General features: G+C 39.7%; 1 protein-coding gene across 1 annotated transcript in view; it reads right to left on the reverse strand.

Moving 5' to 3' along the window:
- Nucleotides 1-20,038, reverse strand: part of LOC121318938 (ephrin-B1-like) — a 66,658-nt gene that overhangs the window by 14,075 nt on the left and 32,545 nt on the right. The window contains exon 2 of the mRNA XM_041256154.1: nt 17,686-17,963. Within this exon, the coding sequence (XP_041112088.1) occupies nt 17,686-17,963 (278 nt within the window). The remainder of the gene's footprint in view (nt 1-17,685; nt 17,964-20,038) is intronic.

Genomic DNA, 20,038 nt, shown 5'->3' on the forward strand with positions numbered 1-20,038 from the left:
CTTGCACTGCTGAATATGAGCTTCACGTTGAGCATCCGCAGATATTAATTTAAATTCCACACTCAAAGCAGTAATCGACAGACACGATTACATTGCTTTTCACAGCTTTGCTGATTATGTTTATTTTTCCCCTATCACCGTAACTCCTGTTTTCATCGATTTGGCCTGCAAAAGTCAATAATGCAGTTTTAAAGTTTATTACCCTATTAACAACCCAATAAAACAAACGTGAGAGTAATGGGAAGATGCTGAAATTACATTGAGTGTGTGAGAAACAAGAAACAGTGTCTAGTGTACTTTAAGAATTCAGTTGATACCTGTTAAGCCTTTCGTGTACGTATCTCAATCACAACTGAGAAACGTGCCAATAATAAACTTGATTTCATTTACATGATTTTTCTATGAAACAACAAAATAGGCTTTTAAATCGTAACTCACTTTTTCATTTAATTTCTTTATTACGCAGAACGATTGTCATAAAGTATGTCCTATAAAAACAATATTTTGTTTTTCATTATAGCCTTAATAAAGATAAGTCGCTCATTAACATATTGCGATCTCATTTTTACGTTCTGCCTGTAAATCAAAAATTAACTAAGGCGTGGCCAATTTAAAAGCTAATTTAGTCGTTTCACAGAAAAAGAAAAAAAAGCAAGTGTAAATTAAATCAATTTTACTATTAGCATGTTTCTCAGTTGTGATTGAGATACACAAATGGATTAACAGGTATCAGTTGAATTATTAAAGGACAATAGAAAAGTCAAGGTAAAACACTGAAAATCAGAAGCCCCACTTATACAGTGTATCGTATCCATGTGGATTTTTGCATGTAGCTTTCTGTTCTACAGGAGGTATCAAAATAGTTTGAAATATTAAAAAGATTCTTGGTTGAAATGTAGTCTAACATAAAGAGTAGCTCCACTGCTCTAAGAAACACAGCATAATAGGGGGATTCTGACAGTCTGAAAACTATTCCAAACTGTTTGCCTCATCCTGTGTGTTACATGCAAAGGCTGAAATACTCACCTGCTTTGCATCTCCCTATTTAATTCAGTTGCATCCATTGTTGACCATCCATTTATGTTACATAAAGATCATTAGTATCAAGGGCTTGGCCAACTCCTGTGAACAAGTTGCATAGGCACACAACAGCGAGCTAGCTATCAAATCCTTTTAAAATATCAATTTATCTGATAATAAACACAGTCTCAAAGACAACGTGCACTTTTACAGAATTCCTGACTTTAAAGTTTTGCATTTATCCTCAGCCACTGAAGTCGGACATCAAAAAAATGTAACCCAATGTCTAAGCTAACGCTTCTCAAACCCAACACTGATGTGTTTTTGATAGTACGCCTTTGAATTTCCAGAATACACCCCCCTCCCCCCCCAAGAGGGCTTTGATCTGAAGAAAAAAAAAAAAAAAAGTAATCCATAGAGCGCTGCAGTACGGCTGGGCCACCTCTGTCAAAGAACATTCGTTGTCAAACTGTCTGAACATAAACATAGCATTCCAGTTTAGTAGCAACAAGTCCTTTTGTGACCTACCCCCCTGAACAACCAGGCAAAAAGTTTTGACAGCTACAAAGCAAACACCATTAAACAAAACGCTGTGCGAAGTACCTGAGGTGCTGAGAGACAAGGCTATGCTGACTGAGTGGGAGTTCTATCCTCTGGGCTAAACTTTCAGACAAGCCCCGAGAGCAGGTGCAGGCCAAACGCTGCTGGCTTTTTCTTTATTTTTTTATTTTTTCAACAATTACACAATTGCACTGCGTATTTTCAAATTGTTTGCATTCATTAATCTGTATTCATGTAACAATGATCGTTATTCTACTAATTTGTTGTTCGTATTTGTGTCTCTCTGAATCGCGTGTTCTCCATTCAATCCTGATGTTGTTTCTGTGCCACTTGCAAAAACCAGACAATTTAACTAAATATAGCGACTAACACCCACTAGGGTCACTGTGTGTGAAAAGTGCATAAAGCACCCATAAAAAGGTACCGTGTTGGTCCAAACAAAGCCTTTGAACCCATTCTTTATGTCTAGACGGGACTCAAGCTGTAAACCCATCCCACAGGAATACTTGCAACTTGCAACAACAAAAAAGAAGATCACTTGCTGAAATCAAAATGAAAATAAATACATAAATAAATAAATGAAATGAAAAAAAGATGTGGAATGCAAAGACACAGAGGATCAAATTAACAAGCTTTTCAGCTGCATATATAAAAGTCCTGCCAAATGCTTTTTTTTTTTTTCCCCTGGACACATTAAAACCTTGGCAATCAAAATACTCCATAAACACTCGGATGAAAATCATTACAGTAGGGGAATAATCTAATGTATAATGTACCGTACAGAGCAGCTTATGATGATAGATTCTATTTTTATTTTTTTTGATCAGTGCCCATGAGCAGCAGTTATAACTGATCTGTCACAATAAAGACCTACAGCACACACAGAGCTCTCCAAACCCTATCCATCTGCAAACACTGTTTCCCTGCCTTGCTTGCAGGAAGAATATGTTACTCTGACTGAGCCGTGGCTTGCAGATGTGAGGTTAGGGAGGGGATTTTCCATTCCGTGGCTGCCCCATCAGATCAGAAACAGTTGTCCAATCTGCTGCCACATTAAGCTGAGGGGTTAGTGCAGGGACTTCAGAGCTGCAGGAGATTAGGGTCGACTTCAGTTCCAACAATGATATTAAGGGCGACCTTTAAATCCTGAGAGCCAGCTGCACCATGGGAGCTGAGAGACTTAAACCGATGGGAGGGCGTATTAAAGTCCAATTCCATCCCCAATACGAAAGCAGAAAAAAGCCTTTATACAGTTATTACAGTGCCCTTTGACAAAGGTGTTATCAGTATACTGTAGAAACTAGATACAGTAACAGGCATATGGTAAAAAGAAGTATTGAAATAGATTTTAGTTCTTTAAAAAAAAAAAAAAATCCAATATTAAATAAAACCTTTTGTTATTAACCATTCTGTTGGAACAAAACTCTGTCCCAGAAAGAGCCTTAGAGGGGTGCCGGTGTCCACTCCCAGGCACTAAAGAGAACTGACACCAAATTCCATTCCAGCCAGGAGTGACAGTGGAGACACCGCTCCTTCCAAATGAACCTCCGCTGGCATCTCCATGACAACAGGGAGTATTTGATTTCCTTTTGCGGCACAGCGAGAGTGTAAAGAAAGAACCCAGTGGGGCTGCTGGGACTGTTGACAGACTGCATTCTGGGAACAGATATTTGTTACAGCCCCATTCTTGTTCTTAATCATTTGTTTCCCAAGGTCACAGGTTCCAGTTTTGATAAGTAAAGCCAGAGGCGTTGGCAAAAAAGCTCAAACTTCTAAAGCTAAAAGTATTTTTTATATTACCAAACTTTTTTTAAAGCTTTTCCTGGTCCAGTGTCCACTACACCAGAGGGAACGATCATTCAAGATAAATGCCTGTTATTGAGTTTGTGATAAATCATTTAAATAACACACACACACCTGTTTCTGGCACCAGCTATATTAGTCTGTCTACTTAGTGTGTCGGACAGATGCTTGCACATGTATGTAATTGTTAAAGTAGTTTGCTGATCCAATTCAATAACTAAAGTAAAATCATTACTAGAGAGATAATCAATCACAGAAATGTACACCTAGATCAAATCCAGTAAGAGTTAATACAGCTCAACCATTAAAACGTGTTGTTTTGAAGTCTACCAGGGAAACCCATATGTGATTTTAGAACAGATAACCTTTCCAGAATCCAGCAAGATAACCTTGTACATTTAAGTACACATAAACAACAAACCAAAACAAACAGAAAACACCAGAATCATCAATCATCACAACAAAAAACAGTGCAACAGTCACACACAGATCCTAAATACTGTATTTCCTTGGCTCCTGTCAAAGAAATGGCTTTCTAAAGTATTGCTGGTAAAAAGATTACCATACAAAAGATTAACAATCTTAACCCCTGGGACAGTACATCTGGCAATGTGTAAAATATGACATTAAATTGAGGCCTTTCAGGATATGGTGGTTCCAATGAGGTTTACATTGCTTTTCTGTCTCTTAGCAGAATAATGTTTTTTGGATTTTTTTCCTCAAACGGTATGAACAGCATTATTATGTTTTGCAAAAAGATTGCACACAAAAGGTCTGTTTTACACAAAACACATTATTCACTTTGGAGTGTACATGACATTCCCTTTAGTCAAGAGTAATTTGGTTTCTCATTCCCCAACTAAAAATCCTGTTTTCAAAATCTTAAAGCATGCCTCCCATTAAACCTTAGATAAAACAAAGATTTAAAAGTAACACTGGTTTACATATGTGATGCCATCCTTTGTATAATATGTTGCCCGGAATGCTTATAAGTTGCTAAGGTTACCTATGAACAGGGGTAGTAAATCATTAGTTATGACATTTGCTTATCTAAACAATGCCTCCAAGAGTTTGCTTGTGCACATATTGTATACTGCCTAATCAGCTTTTACACTTTAAACGTTCATGAATGTATTTGAAATTGCTGAAATTAACTTGCGGTTCCAGAAGGTTAATGGCGTTTGCACCCCTGCGAGCAAATCTAAATTCACTTTCTTTTTTTTTTTTTTTGGCTCTGTTTGTACTTTGCAATTTCTTTCCCCTGCATTCTCAACAGCATGCTGCTCACAACAAAGGAGACAGACGGGTGGTCAGGCAAACACGCACACACACACACACACACGCGCGCACGCACACAAACACGCACGCACACACACACGAGAAAACAAACACACACACAAACACAAACACACGCACACGCACGCACACACACACACACACACACACACACACACACACACAGACGCTCACTTGCTCCACCTGGAAAAGCTGCCATTGCCCCATTATTGATCTCCTGCTTTCCTGCTCCAGTTTAAACTTCCTTTAGATTAAATTAAAAGCTGCAGAATTCCATAACCACAGTCATTTCATCCACCTTGAGTAACTCTGAGGCACCTTATATCGAAACACAAACACGTACCTGTTTTACTCTATACGCAGGTGACTTTCTATACCGTTTGAAAGATTTCTCTGTGTGATTAAACACTGTTATGCTGTTCTTGTTGATACTTGGTAGGCATGACTGTTTTCATGTCCACAGCTTATATGTTTGGCTTCTATAGAGCAAGAGCTCTTCTGGGACTCTTCTGAGAATCCCAGGTTTGCTCAGCATCCATTACATTTTATAAACGTCTTGCTGAATATCTTTGTGTTTGTTTCTGTGCATGCTTTCCAATGTATCAATGCACCAGTTTTTTTTTTCCCCAACAGAGCAAATGAGATGTTGTGCTCAGCTGTTGTTTCAAGTGTTGCACGAAGACATCCGTTTGCATAAAACAGGATCATGGAATTCAGCAAGCCGCATCACCGCGATGCTCAAAAAGACAAAATGACAACTTGCCGTGTGCAATCGGTGCTAAAGTCGAGATAATCAATCCCCCAGTCCACATCACTCTGATTCTCTGAACCCTTACAGCAAGTACATACAAAAGTTACCAGGACAAGAGTCAGTGCCAGATAGGAGACATTTCATCAACAAATGCTATTGCTGTCCATGACTGCATGTGAACCATTAAAAAGCACATTAGTATATCTTAGGTGAACCTGTTTCCTGCTTAGTTATTGAATTATGGACTATGTTTGTTAAAAGTGTATTTTAAGTGCCTTTTTTATTATGTCACTAAAAGTGAATGCAAGCCCTTTTGACTCCTTTTCACATAAGCAATGTTTATATTACATTTTAAACCATACAAAACATACACATCGTTGCCTGTTTAAGATCTCTGGTACTGTGCTAACGATGTGGGATTTGACATTTAAATTGGGATAAAGTGGTTTTGATGGCTAACACAATTAATGCCTTGATCCCAGAGGGGAGCTCATTGAATAAATGAACTTTGTTAATTTCCAAAGGCAAATCGCAGGCACTTGACTATAACACTTATATTTTATTTATGAAAAAGTGATGGATGCCAAACTGTGAATAACTGTTTTAACTCGCGCTGTGTTAAAGTGACACCATCAATGTTGCATGAGAGTGACAGCAAACTGGGCCAAACAAAAGAAATCCAATAGATGCCACTGGAATTTACAGATGGGCTCTGGCAGCTGAATTCTACAAAACAGCTACTGTCACCTGCTGATGGCATCTCCTCTGAGAATAAAGAAAGAAAGAAAGAAAGAAAGAAAGAAAGAAAGAAAGAAAGAAAGAAAGAAAAAGAAAACAAACAAATCATGAGTCAGTTTGATAAACGCATAGCATTATAGCACAATCTGAGATTTGTTTCCACGTCTAAAAGAGATTACCGTACAGCATATAACACAATATTAGATGTGTCCTCATTTCACATTTTCAGTTAAATTCACGCTCTGTATAACACTGTTAAAACTGATGCAGTCTATGTAAATTTTAAGTAAACTGTGCCATGAACCGGATGAGACAGATAGCTCAGGTACTCAGAAGCTTCAAGATCACACGATTTAACAGACTATAATCCTTACTGGCAGGTAAACTAGAGAGTCAGCAACCCCAAGCATTAGAACGTTACATTTAGGTTAACGTTGTTTATTTTCTATTTTTAAAAACGCCTCTATTTATTTATTTATTTTTTAAGATGGGTTGTCATGTAACATGATTAAAAGTATTACATGATTATGCCTTGCATGGCCAAAAGATTTCTTATTCATGCAAACTATAATCAGTCCAAGTAATTAATCATACCTGTTACACTCAAATAACCTTTTTTATAAAAAAAAAAAAAAAAAAAAAAAACTTAATTCCCCCCATTTTCTGCCATCTGTAACAGGAGCCGACATGTTTAGCTCATATTTTGGTAAAAACAACCAGGGTGTGGAATTTTATGGACTTTTATAATGCTAAACAATAAATCCACCAAGAATTTGACAGGCATTTATTCAGAATGCCCCCCTTAAAGCAGATACACGAGCCAAGAAACAGATACAAAAACCCAATGTTTTTATAAAATAGCTGAGTTATCAGATGGTTGCAGTTTGCAGCCTGCCTAAAGGAACCCACTGAAACTGTTTATTGCATTCAGTACATTTGTAGAGGATTGTAAGCACAGCACTCACTGGCCTAAGTAAGGCTGGAGTCCCGCTGCTGTTTGATCAAACACTTAGTATGCTGTTTCGTGACCCCCTCAGAGTACCTTCTGAAAATGCATACGTACATAAATGACACCTTTTGAATAACTCTTGATAAACGTCAGCTTTCCCATTGAGGGAAGTGTTACTGCACACCAGTGCGATTCAGAAGCTGGAATAGCGAATACGATCCCCAATAAACCTCGCTAACTTAGCCTCCTAAGACCTGTGAAGTCCCATTCTACATAAAGCGTGTGACAGCTCGGCAGTAATTTAAACCATTCCCTGTCATTTTAATGTAAGATATAACCTGAAAGGTCGGTCTTTGCATGAAAGCTCAGTAGAAGAAGTAGCGTAATAAAGCTTAAATGAATCATGATCTCCCACTTATTCCCGTCCTTGCGATTTTGACATTTATTTAAACACTCTTCCTCTGCAAGTGTGGTTTCCAGCTCTAGAGGGAAATGACATCATGCTCCAGGTTACCATACAGGAAGTCCTCATGTTGGACCAGAGTAACGCAGCATGTGGACTAATTAACGCTCTGGTTTCTTCTCGTGCTGCTTGAGCAGACACCGATGCAGTGCCATCCCCTTCGTCACTGAGAGCTCCAGCACTGTGTTTTACTGCAGACCCTTCAGTATTAAAAACCCATCAAGGCTTTTTTTTTTTTTTTTTTAATTCCATTACCACCTCTGGTTTCAAATATTGAAATGATTTTATCGCCTAAAAGCCCTGTTAATCCCATTAATACAGCAAACTCCAGGGTGAAATAAAATAGTGAAAAGCGCTCCAGGCCAGAGCGTGTGCGCAGAAGGTCCAAGACTCTTTCCATCCCATCCTATACCTAAAATGCTTCAGTTTTTATTTTCCCCACAAGTAAGGCAACACTGTACAGACAGGGGTCTGCTGAAACACTCAAAATTCCACTGGGAAAACTGCTGTTTGCAAGAAGACAAGATGTGATTGGGGTTTTAAAATAATTATTACGACACAAAGCGCTTCCCCATCAACACCCTATAGGGTGGAGAACTGCTAGCATCCGCAGTGACCTTTTGATGCAAGCCTCCTGTTTTTAGCTCTGTTGATTCAAGTAGGTTTTAAGTTAACAAGCCTAGTCTGCTGGTGAGTTATGAAAGCTGCTGCCATTAAATACGTTTTCATCACAAAAGCCTCTTTGTGCTGAAAGACGTGCACAAAAAGAATCATTTTAAATGTGGTGCTGCTAGTTCTCGGTGTGATTGTACCTGCCTAGTGATTTGTTAAGCAGTGTTTATAGCAGTGTAAAGCTCTCTGGAGCACAGCTGTGTGAAACGCCATTGTAGTGTATTGGATCCCACTTTAGTGCTTACTGATTCATTTGTTTTCTTCCCTAAACTGCAAGCATCCGGTTGAACTAATGTACTTGGTCATTTTAAATGCTTCAGTCACCCAGATACAGTACTGTGCCACTGTGCCAAATCACAGCTTGGTCTTGAATGTCCTCTGGGGATAGAATGTGTTCGCAGGACCGGAGGCAGTCTGCTATAATTGGGACTCAATTAGACCCGTTTGTACCAGCACTCTGGAAAGAGACTAGATCAAAGACCAGGCTCATTACTCTGAATCTAAGAAAATGATCATTACATTTGAACACGCTTCACAGGACGTGCTGCAGCCCTTTTCCCAGGGGAGAGGGACATTCTCAGTAGGATTTCAAAGAGGAGGTGTCCCCTTTTAAATTACGGCTCTGTACTAATATAGTTATAATAAGTACAGTCTTTTTTAGGGTTTTTTTTTTTCTCTCTCATTTTTTAGCATTCATTTAAAAGTAACACAAAAACATATATTAACCCCTACCCACCCACCCCTTTTCCATCAGGAGATCATCTGCTTCCAACTGCATCAACAAGAAAAATGCAAAATGAAGACGATGATGAAGAAGATCTACTAATGTGTTGCATTCCCGACAAAAATGCTAGAGTTTAAATCAGGGCCAGCTCTGAGGACAGTGACGAACCAAGGTTTAGTGCCGTGGAGTATTAAGCTGCCACAGTCATGCTTGCACTCTCGCTGCATGAAGACCATCCTTGGGGAGATGCCTTCAAACTCGTATACATGCTCGAGGTACAGAAGAGGCTGACTGATACTCTTACGGGAGCCCTGTCGAGACACAGCAGTAAACAAAAACTCAAAGGTGCCATATGGGAAAGCCTCAGAGGATTACAGAAGAGAGTTACAAACTGAGGGTTCAGTCATCGTAAGCCTTTATAATAAAAAAAAAAAAAACAAGTCAACAAACTATAAAAAAGTGACAGTCGTATTTGTTTTCTTTGGCGTCACAAAGGATTAAATCTTTAGAAGCAAAATAACTGAAACGTAGTTATCAAGGAAAGCCGTCTCAATAGCAGGGTAATTCAACTGCTGCATGAAAGCTGAATGGATTAGCAGACCTGGCCTGGCTGCCGCTGTCACATTTTACACAGCTTACACAAATGAACCCGGGTGAGCTCTGCGTTACTCTCTTATCTTCTGAAGGAACGTCCACACTTTAATAAATGGAGAAAGCAGGTTTTGCAGGATTTCTACCCTTCATTCAATTCCACCGTGCCCCCGCTGTGCTCCCTGCGATCTGAATGGATGAACGTTGAGGGTTTTTCTCCCTGCTGGAGGGAAGGGGACAGGAGAGGGAGGCAAAGTCTCAACTTCTCCTTATCCTGTCTTTTATCTCCCTTAAGAGCTGCATTGCAAGCGTGAAATGCCAAAACATTTTTGCTGACTGGGCCCTTGCTAAGACCCCTCAGCTATGAAAGAGGTCAGTGTTAGACACAGATAAAAGGATCTGAGGCAGGGTGAACAATGGCAGTGGAAAACCTTTTTTTTTCTTGCAAATATCTCTGGCACAAATGGTTTATGAAATGGATGTATACAATTAAAAGTAAAAATCAAAAGTGTATGTTAAGATTGTGCTCATCAGTCTCAATATGCCCAAATTAAAACTGCTGTTTCAAAAACATACAGTAAAAAATGCTTCTTAATATACCCAAAACAGAGCCGTTCCAGAATAAAGTATACTGCATTGGGAGAGAAGAATGAAAGAGGAAATACTTTGAACTTGTGGCTACAAGTGCATCTTGAAGCCCCCAGATTTCCTAATTGTTACACTTCACTTTATAAACATCCATCTCTCATCAAGCTGCCTCCTGTAACTAGTTGAATCACTACTAACGGGAATATAGACTGACCTCAGAGTGTTGCACTGGAACAATTTTTAAAGTGGGGGTGCTGACAGACATTGAATATAACTAATTATATGATAGAAGCCATGCATAGCCAAGGGGGTGCTACCGCACCCCCAGCACCCCTAGTTCCAGCGCCCTTGGTTGCTGGTGAACCATGAAATACTATAGTTCATATTCATAAACACAGATTTACTAATATTTCACTGTGTCTGGGTTTGCAGACACTCTAACAGCACCGGACAGAACCATAACTTGTGGCGCAACCACAGTCTGCCATCTGGTATGAACGCTAATAAAACTGGCTTTGAAATGTGCTGAAATGTGTGTGGGAAATGTGCTGAAATGTATGTGGGAAATGTGCTGAAATGCTTTTACAAATGCACCAGCCTATCCCACAGCAATGCAACTAGAATCAAAGCCTACTGTCCTGGTCTGCATTATAAAACAGCAAACCCTGTGACCCTTCCCTCCCTTTGACTGTTTCAGCAGTCTTTCCTGACATTGTTTGTCCCTAATGTGTTGTTTTTTGTTTTTTTGTATTTTTTTCCCGTGGAAGACCACAGTGAATCTTTTGCTTCTGAACAAGTGACACTGAAGGCAATAAAAAGTATAGGTTGATGTATATATTCAATTACACTGTAAAAATGTAGGAATTTCTCTGCCTCAAGGAATATGTGTCTAGACTTCCCAGTACTGTATCATATCTTAAGAACTATATTCACATTTCTATGCAAGTTTTTCAGCAGAACCCACAAATTAGCATGCATCATCACATTCCCACCCCCGCCTGTTTGTTTAACTGCGTTAAGCATGCAAGAGGAATATTAATTCAGCTTCTGAAAAGTCAAATTGCCTGTTTTACAGAATCACAAAAATAAAACTTGTGCGGATGCAAAGACATGTGCAGAAACACATAGGAGCACAATGTCACCATGCATACTTCACTGCACATTGTAACAATCTTATACAAGCTGTGGCAGCTACTGCACTTAGTTTTTTTTGGCTTAGCAACGTAGTGCTATACTGGAAGTCTCATTTTATTATGTGGTCAAATCCATATAATCTGCCACAAAAACAGTATGGGTAGGTTGTTTTTTTTATCAAACTGGGATGGGATGATACCAAGGTTTTTTTGGTTTTTTTTTTTTTCCTTAGCTGTCATTTAGGGTAGCAATGTGGGCGGCACTATCTAACATGCCAAGCCTCAAGATACACTCCCAATGAAATCATGTATTCATTTCAATGGATTTTAAACCCTTGCATCTGGGCTCTCTGCTGAATCACTGCCACATCATTATTCTTATGTGAAAGCTGTCTCCAAGTGTCTCCATGTGGCTGAACTCAATTACTTCCAGTACATTCTATACTTTATGTAGGGGTGCATTCGAATCTCTTTATAGTAGAAGTGCCTATGCGATACTTAGGTACGCATGACGCACTATAGTCCTCTTCCCTTTCTTCTATTTTCATTTATTTTTTGCTACAAAAGCTATACTGTCCCTTTAACTTGGCCGCTGTTTTTAATTTACTGTAAACATGCATATTCCCATAAATACGGCACAGCCTTTTTCACGACACAACATCCTCTTCTGAGAAAATCTGGCAACTACAAGCTCCTTTAACAGTGACTCCATTCATGAAACTGTCACTTCGGGATCAGCATTTACAAGACAGACGAGACGAACGCTGTAATCTTCTAGGCCCATTGCAAACAGCAGTGTCGCATCAACTTTTCATTTCTGATCAGTAATCAATTCTTAAACGGGCAGAATGACAATATGCCTTTATCCATGGGGCACACTTACATATGTTGCAGTGATTATACATATACACAAGTGCTACTGCAGAACTACACTTCATCATTACAGAATATCTGCAATCGGAGGAGCATCCCAGTTAACAGCAGCACCCCCTTCCCATTCTCACGAATCACAGGGAGAAAATGGATCAATTTACCATTTCAAGTGGCTGCATTTGGGTCAACGTCTCCATCCATTCATTTTATAGGGATTCAGAGCAATATAACATGTTGTGCTTGCCAGACAAAATGGTAAACATATTGCTAGCTAGCTGCATGCAACCTTTTGGAAAATATTTTATTAAGGATACAAAAAATGAAAGTAGGTCAGATATGTTCATGGAGATTGCTGTTATTGGTCTAGTTGAAAGTACATAGACCATTAAAAACTCAAGCTGATGCCACGGAATCTGATTCCACAGTCAACAGAAGAATATCTAGACTCGTATTTGTGTGTGGAAAAACCACAATTGTTTCCATCTTTGGCTCATGATTCATGAAGCCTCATTTTTAATTTATTGATTTGTTGTTTTTTTTATTATCGTTTTGGCAAGCTTTCTCGCTCGCTGCAGTCGGGAGTTTCAAGCTAAAAACTTAAGTGTCCTCAAAAAGCATCAACAATCCCAGCAGACATGACAGTGCTCTTGCTGCTGGCCGGGGATGGGGTGGGGGGTGGGGTGGCAGAGGACACACCATGCTCTCCAACCTGATGACCAAAGATGAAAAAAATAACCCGACAGTTCTCATTCCTCCTTCGCGATGGCAGCGTATGAGAAACAGGTCTGAATGTTGCGGCTTGAGCTGCTGTGCTTCAAAGCCTGGGTTACATGGTCTAGATTGAAATCAGATGTTTTTGTTACATTCTGACTGGATCTTCAACTCCCACGTGCCTCATAAGCCGCTGTGGAGGGGACGGAGGGAGGCCCAGCCCTGCACTCCCTCTCTCCAGACAGAGCAGTCCAGTGACTGCACTTCCCACACACCTCAGATGGCTGTCACAGGAAATTATATGATACAAGAGCAATCACGTTGTTTTCAATCTTACCATATTGAGACAATAATTAAACGCAGCAGCAGCAAGAATAATTGTCTCGAGTTCAAGACAAGCACTGTTTCTCCTTGGTGGTGCGGAAATCCCTGGTTCCATACTTATCAGTGCTCCACTAGACTGTTTATCATGGAATTCCCAGTGTACAGTTAGCCAGCCTTTCCACTACATACCGTACAGACAGTAGAATCTGTTGTCAATGATGAATGACAGAATTCTGTGGTTGCATTATGCCTAAGATTAGAGTCAGCTGTTTGAAGATCTCCACACTACACAGTATCTCCACTTAGGTTTGCATTCCTGAGACTGTTTTGTATACCGGCCAACTAAAGTGATATGGCTTTCAAAGACGTGACAGAGCCAGACATCTCACTTGACCCAAAAAACAATGGTCGACTGCAACCAGGGTGTGCAATGAGCTGTTGAATACGTTCCACAAACCTATGTTTGTGGATAAACATATTGCATGCCTTTTTAAACTTCCTACTGCTATTAATTATTTATGATCTTAAAAGGGCTGCTAAGCTGTTAACCGGAATCTGAAGCAATTGATTGAGGTAAAAGGTTTGGGTTTAAAGGAGTTTAAAGGGAGGAGGCACTTTAAGGTACAAACTACTTAGGGCTTTGACCTGTGTGCTCACAGTGATAAAAAGCATCTGCAAATATGTCCTGTTATAGAGGGGGGCCGGACTGACGACAAAAGCAAGAGGAGTGCTGGGTGTCGCCGCGGCCCAGCAACCCAGCCTCAGCATCTGGCTTGCTGACATTGTTCAGGGCTTACAGCTGTCCTCTCCGGGTCACAGTTGCACCTCCGATGCTGAATGCCGCTCAGCCAATGAAACATTACAGCCCATTGTAAGTCAAATGCAGTGAGGTAGGAAAGAATAGCATGTGTGGTCCGAAGGAACTATTACTATTATCTTAGCTATTCTTAGCTATTCTTTTTAGTTATTATAGTTATTACAATATGTTGCTGGAATGATTTACTGAACAAACTCACTGAATGAGAGTCTGTTATAATAATGCGTGTGGGTCCCTGGGTACGTGTTTCTTACGAAAGATTGAACAAGCAGCAGTAAAATTAGATTTTATTTCAGCACAGCAGCTATTTAAAACAGTGCTTGTACGTGGAATACTTAATGCTAAGTGATGTCACGTGTGTGGTTCACTCAGAGAAATATACATTAGGAGTAAGTAATATCTGTGCTGAACAATGCACAATCTGATAAGCATTTTGTTGTAATGGACCTCAATTCCCTGGACTGGATTAAGATTGAATTAACCTTTACTGATATAATGTTATGTGACATTGTATTTATACAGTAGGAGGAACAAAGCCAGTTGGTTAGATTAACAATTTAAATTCATTCTTTGGCATTGTATGCATCTTTTAAAAATATGTTTCTATTATTTTTCAGTAATTACTGGAGGCAAGCTTTCAAAAAAACATATGCAAAGCAGCCAAGAAAAAACAGAAAATTTTACTATGCAAATCCCTGTAATTTGAGCTTGGCTGTCGGTCAGTGTAATCTTCTTAACACCTACGCTAACAAAACACTAAAACTTCTTAAAACAATCTTTACACTGCTGTTGGTACATTTTAATTTTCAGTGCTAGCTTGCACAATGCATGCACATTTAAAATGAAAACTTTTTTGTGTTGCTTCTATTCCATTATGGTGCGTTGGCGAGCTATCAATTCAAGGTCTATTGATGTATCAACCTTATTAGTTCTTGAGCTGTGAGCCCTTTATTTTATTTTGTCTGTTATGCTGACAGTCTTCCAGATCATAATTAGATTGCTGGAACAGAAAGATAGATGGGCAAATGTTTTTTTGGGAATAATGTCAGGACAAATGCCACAGCATGACCAGGCAGATTTATAGAGATGGATTACTAAGATTAGAATATAATAACAATAGCAGCATCTAATTAGTCCTTCATTCATGAGCTTTAACAGCAATCTCTTGTTAGCGTGATTCTGTAAGCATATTCAATGATGATCTCTGAACTGGAAACCATGCAACTCCCGCATCCCACTCCCAAACCTCCCAGCTCAATAAACAGTTGCCTCGGAATGAAAGAAATCAACTGGATTCCATCACCATGACTGGCAGCTGTCACCAGGCACCATCATTATCACTGGCACCTTACAAGAAATCAACAGGCAAAACTCCAAAAGCAGATACGTGACTCACAGAGCTGTCCGAGACAGCCGTAAGTAAAAAGAGGTTTGCATCGGACACGCCAATGCGCTAAACTAACTAACAAAACAGCCACTGCTTTAAAATACAGGGCAGCAGAACCAGTACAAAGTGATGCACTCCAGTAAGACAAACTTCCTGAACATGCAATGCAGCTTCTGGTTTGTATTTGCTTTCTCGTGGTGGTCTCGCAATAAACAGTGCAGTGGCTAGTATTTAGACTGGAAGGTGATCAGTTCAGTCTCCAGTCGAGGTTCACTGATCCTTGGAGCCAGTCTGAGATGAGCACACAGTGGGAGAGGGGCAGGTATTTTCGGTGCAGGTATATGCTTTTTTTAATGGAGTACCACAACAGTTTGCCACAGAATTCTGTGGAGCAACTTTGTAGAGCGGCACAATATCAGAGTGTTTTTGTAATGCTAAGAGCAGCGCTGACAGTTAATGCACTCCTCAGTGGGACGCCTATAAGTTTTTATCACGTTTTGTAGACCTACTTGCGGCTGCATTCAGAGTGCTACTGGTGGGAATTTGAAGAAACATATGCAATCCTTATTTCATTTGAACTTAATCAAAACAGTGCCTTAAGACAAGAAAACAATACCCTGTGCAAACACCACAGCCTAAACCTGACCCCCCCAACATTAGCTTTCAACAATATCAAGTGACGGCACATTTATCATCATATTTTTACAATGCCCAAAATGAAACAATGCATGCTGATTTATGCAAACCCAAATGCTTAAAATCCAAATTGATATGAAAAAATGTGATCAACTTATTAATGATTTAGACTGTACTAAACACTGACATTTGAAGGAAAAAAAAAAAACACCTCTAGCCAACAGCCCCAGAAAACAATAGACAAAAGCGGCTTTATTTAATTATTCTTTGCATGAAAGCCATACTACAGCAGATGCAAAGCAGTGGAGCCCTCACGCTTAAGTCCTCAAAGAATTCAGTGCCCTGAAAAGCCCTTTTAAAACCAGATAGGTCTTTAGGTCTGCTGTGACAAAGCAGTGGGCTAATGTTCTAAATGAACGAGCCTGGCTTTGATTTCCAGAATACCTGAATTAGCAGAGTGATTTGCAACTCAAATGGAGGCACACAGCTAATCAGTCCCGAGGGATCTGAGACTCTCGTTCGTTCTCATTAATTTGGTGGCACATTAGCAGACCTTTTCCCCGAAAAATTCAATGGGCATATCATACCTTCTGCGATTAATCTGCACATGCTGCAATTACGGGACCTCTGTTTTGGAAAAGACTAGGCTGATCGCTTATGAAAGCAGCATCCTGAGAATAAGCGCTTGCTGTTCCGGACAACTGCTGCAGAAGCGTCTGCATTTTGGACGGTTCAAGTAGTGCGGAAAACGATCCCATCAATAGAGATAAATATTTCAGTGTCCCATAAGAAAAAGGCAAAGGCCGCGCTCCAGACAGTGTAACAAAAAAGCTCTGGAGACATGAAAATCATATTATGCTGTACCAAAGCTGGTGGACGTGGTTAAAAGGGTAGACATTACCTCTGGCCCCCAGCTTGAAAACAATTGGCTGTATGCAGGTGACACAGCCAATGGAGAGGATTCAGTGATGTGCAACATAACAAATGAAGCCTGCTTGACTTGTGCTGACCTCTCTGCTGGTACGTTAAGGTATAATTGCAGCTGACCGACCCTGACAGAAACGATTTCTCAAAGAAAGAAGCAGCAGTCTTTAAAGCAATGACTCCCTTTCTGGGAGCGGAGTATTGGGGTTAGGGTTAGGAGCAGTACACATTCAGGACACGTGCTGTAAGCTATACACACCTGCTCTCATTTAAAGCAAGATGCCCAAAGCATAAGGTATTCTGCACAACAGATTCCATTAATTCAACACTTCATCCATGAAATAACGGAGCGTGGCAGCCACTGTATCCACTGCCGTTTCAATGCCAAACCTCTAGCTCACATTCAGTCTGTCCTAATTTATAATTATCAGCTGACACATTTCAGAGTGAATACACTTGAACATATCCTTATATTTAAATATATCCTATGCATGATTTCCTCTGGCTAGCCAATAGGGGGTACTCTGCACACCACAGCCTGTAGGGGAACTATGATAATGCAATTGTATTACATTAAAATTGAATGCATTTTAGTTGTATTATGAAATTCTTATAAAGGCTTAGCAGAAACTGGAACAGGTGTTGTCATTAGTTTAGCAGCAGGTGAGCCTGCCTCAGGCACCAACACTAGCCTCCAGAGTGAATAAAGAAACAAACAACTTACAGGTGATGTAATAGTTTCTATTCCTCTGGAACTCCAGGCCCATATAGTTGGGGCTGAACTCCTGGAACTTGATGGTGAATTTGATGTCTTGCTCGGGTTTGTTGCACGTAACCAGCACATTGGGGTCCATGACTGTGCTGCAGGACTCTGCCTGCTCCTTCTTCACCAGGTACAGCTTGTAAAACTCATACGGCCGTCCCGCATCAGCCTTCGGGCAGATAATGTCTAGCTTGTCCCCGATCTCAGGGTAAATTACCAGGCCTTTTCCAGGATGGAACCTGCAAGATACAAAGAGGGGTGTAGGTTTAGCTTGACGCTTGCTACAGGAACAGGAACAGTATTTTATATAAAAACAAAATAACAAATACAAAATATCCTTCTGTCTATTGGACTAGTCACATGCAACCTGTTGTTTTTTACTCATCACTCCTGTACACTATCAGACATCTTCTCTTACCCTGAAAACCAGTCTATCACTCATGATGCTGTAATGTAGCTGGGGTTCTGCGTAAAACAAAAATTTTGAAGCATGTTCAGCATTTTGAACCTCATATATTAAAGTATGAACAAAGAATATCTAAAAAATGTATTGTGGTATTGTGCCTAGTTACTAGGCCTCCCGCTGCCTAGGAAATTGCACATTTCAGAAGACTGTCCGATACCAGCAAGGCACTATTACGATTCCCTCCATATAACTTGCTGAGTATGCATAACTTACTAAACCCTTAATTGCTTCAAATTTAACTAAATGCACAGCCTTCTCTTTGGAGTATCTGGTTCCAAGACGTAACGCGATACACGCCTGCCAGCATAAACCGACACAGGATACTGGTGTTTTGATAGTCAAACTTTGATTGATGAACGAAATTAAGAAAGACAGTTTACCCAATGACTTAAACTAGGGATTAATTTGCGGTTTACCAAGAATGGGGCCCTTGAAGTTCACTTCAAGAGAAAGAATCTTCCATTATGAAATGAACATAGAAGTGGGCAATGGCATTAGGGCAGCAATAAAAAGTCTTGCCGCCAATATAGACTCTTTAGCTCTTTGCAAAGGTACCTCATTTTTCTTACCGGTGACATTTGCAAACAAATGTGCCAATTAATGCATTTTTTTTGTAAATGAAACTAAATGAATGTTATTTTTCCTCCTCGAGTTTACGGCAGACTCTTTTCTTTTACAAATGGTTTTTCTTCTGGCATTTCCAGGTTAGGAGAGCTCAGACTCCTTGGATAAACAGTTATGTTACCAGCCTGATTGATTTTTTTATCACATCGACGACCATTCAATATACAGCATGAATAACATTTTAGTTTGACATGAAAAACAAAAAGTCTTGTTACATCTCTATTAGATGAAAAAAATAACACCCAGCCAGATGTTGTTGGGGAATCAGATCCATTTCATGCGAACCCTGCTTTCTTCCTTATTACCCTTAATTGCTGTGTTTTCAGGAGATACAGATGATAAAGAGACTACCCTACAAGGCAGATGGGAACCCCTGCTTCATCTTTAAAATAATTTTGGTGCATTTCTCTCAAATTCACGATAGCATGTTCTAGTGTGTTTTAATATAGTTAGGATTTAATATAGTTGTTTACCACTTGTACTTTATAAGTCTAGTTTTTGCAGGATAATACTTTTGGCATTGTCTGAGTTCAGGTGATTCAAACTGTTACTCAATAATAACAATGTTTCTCAAGACTATCAGAACCGTATGGCAGTGCCCTATGTAAAGTCAGCAGTTCATATTGTTATCCAGATCTACATACAGTATCTTACATGACAAATGTACTACAGCTAAATGAATTCAAATGATTAAAAAACAAAGCAGTCTGTCTCATAACATCCTCTTCATAAACAATCATCTAGTAAACAGGAGCATCTCTAATCATGGTGCGTTAGCAAGCTTACATGACCTGTGCCTCCAGGGATGTGGCTATTCTATACAAGACCCCGAAATGACTTCCATGTAAAAGGCTTCCTCTTAAATGCCATTAATCACATGTGACTCCTGGTTACTGCTGCCAGGTCCGTCAAAGCAAGGCTTCATTTAAACTAAATCCTTCAATGTAAAAAAAAAGAATAATACATTTAAAAGGAGGATTTCAAATCTGTTTCCTATTTTCAGAAGTGTCAGCCATAAAATTTACGAGGCCCCAGTGAGGTATTTATTTGATGCTCCAACCTTGTGTTGTTCTGTCTGCTGCAGAATCAAGGAAACCACCTGACTGTAACTTTCCTCAGTGATTGTGATTCTCACGATCCTGTCCAGTGAGTTTAACATTACCAGTTGACATCTTCACCTCCGTTTAAATAATCCAGACTCTACACTAATATTGTGGTAACACC

The sequence above is a fragment of the Polyodon spathula genome, chromosome 7 (genome assembly GCF_017654505.1).
Source record: "Polyodon spathula isolate WHYD16114869_AA chromosome 7, ASM1765450v1, whole genome shotgun sequence".
NCBI lineage: Eukaryota > Metazoa > Chordata > Actinopteri > Acipenseriformes > Polyodontidae > Polyodon > Polyodon spathula.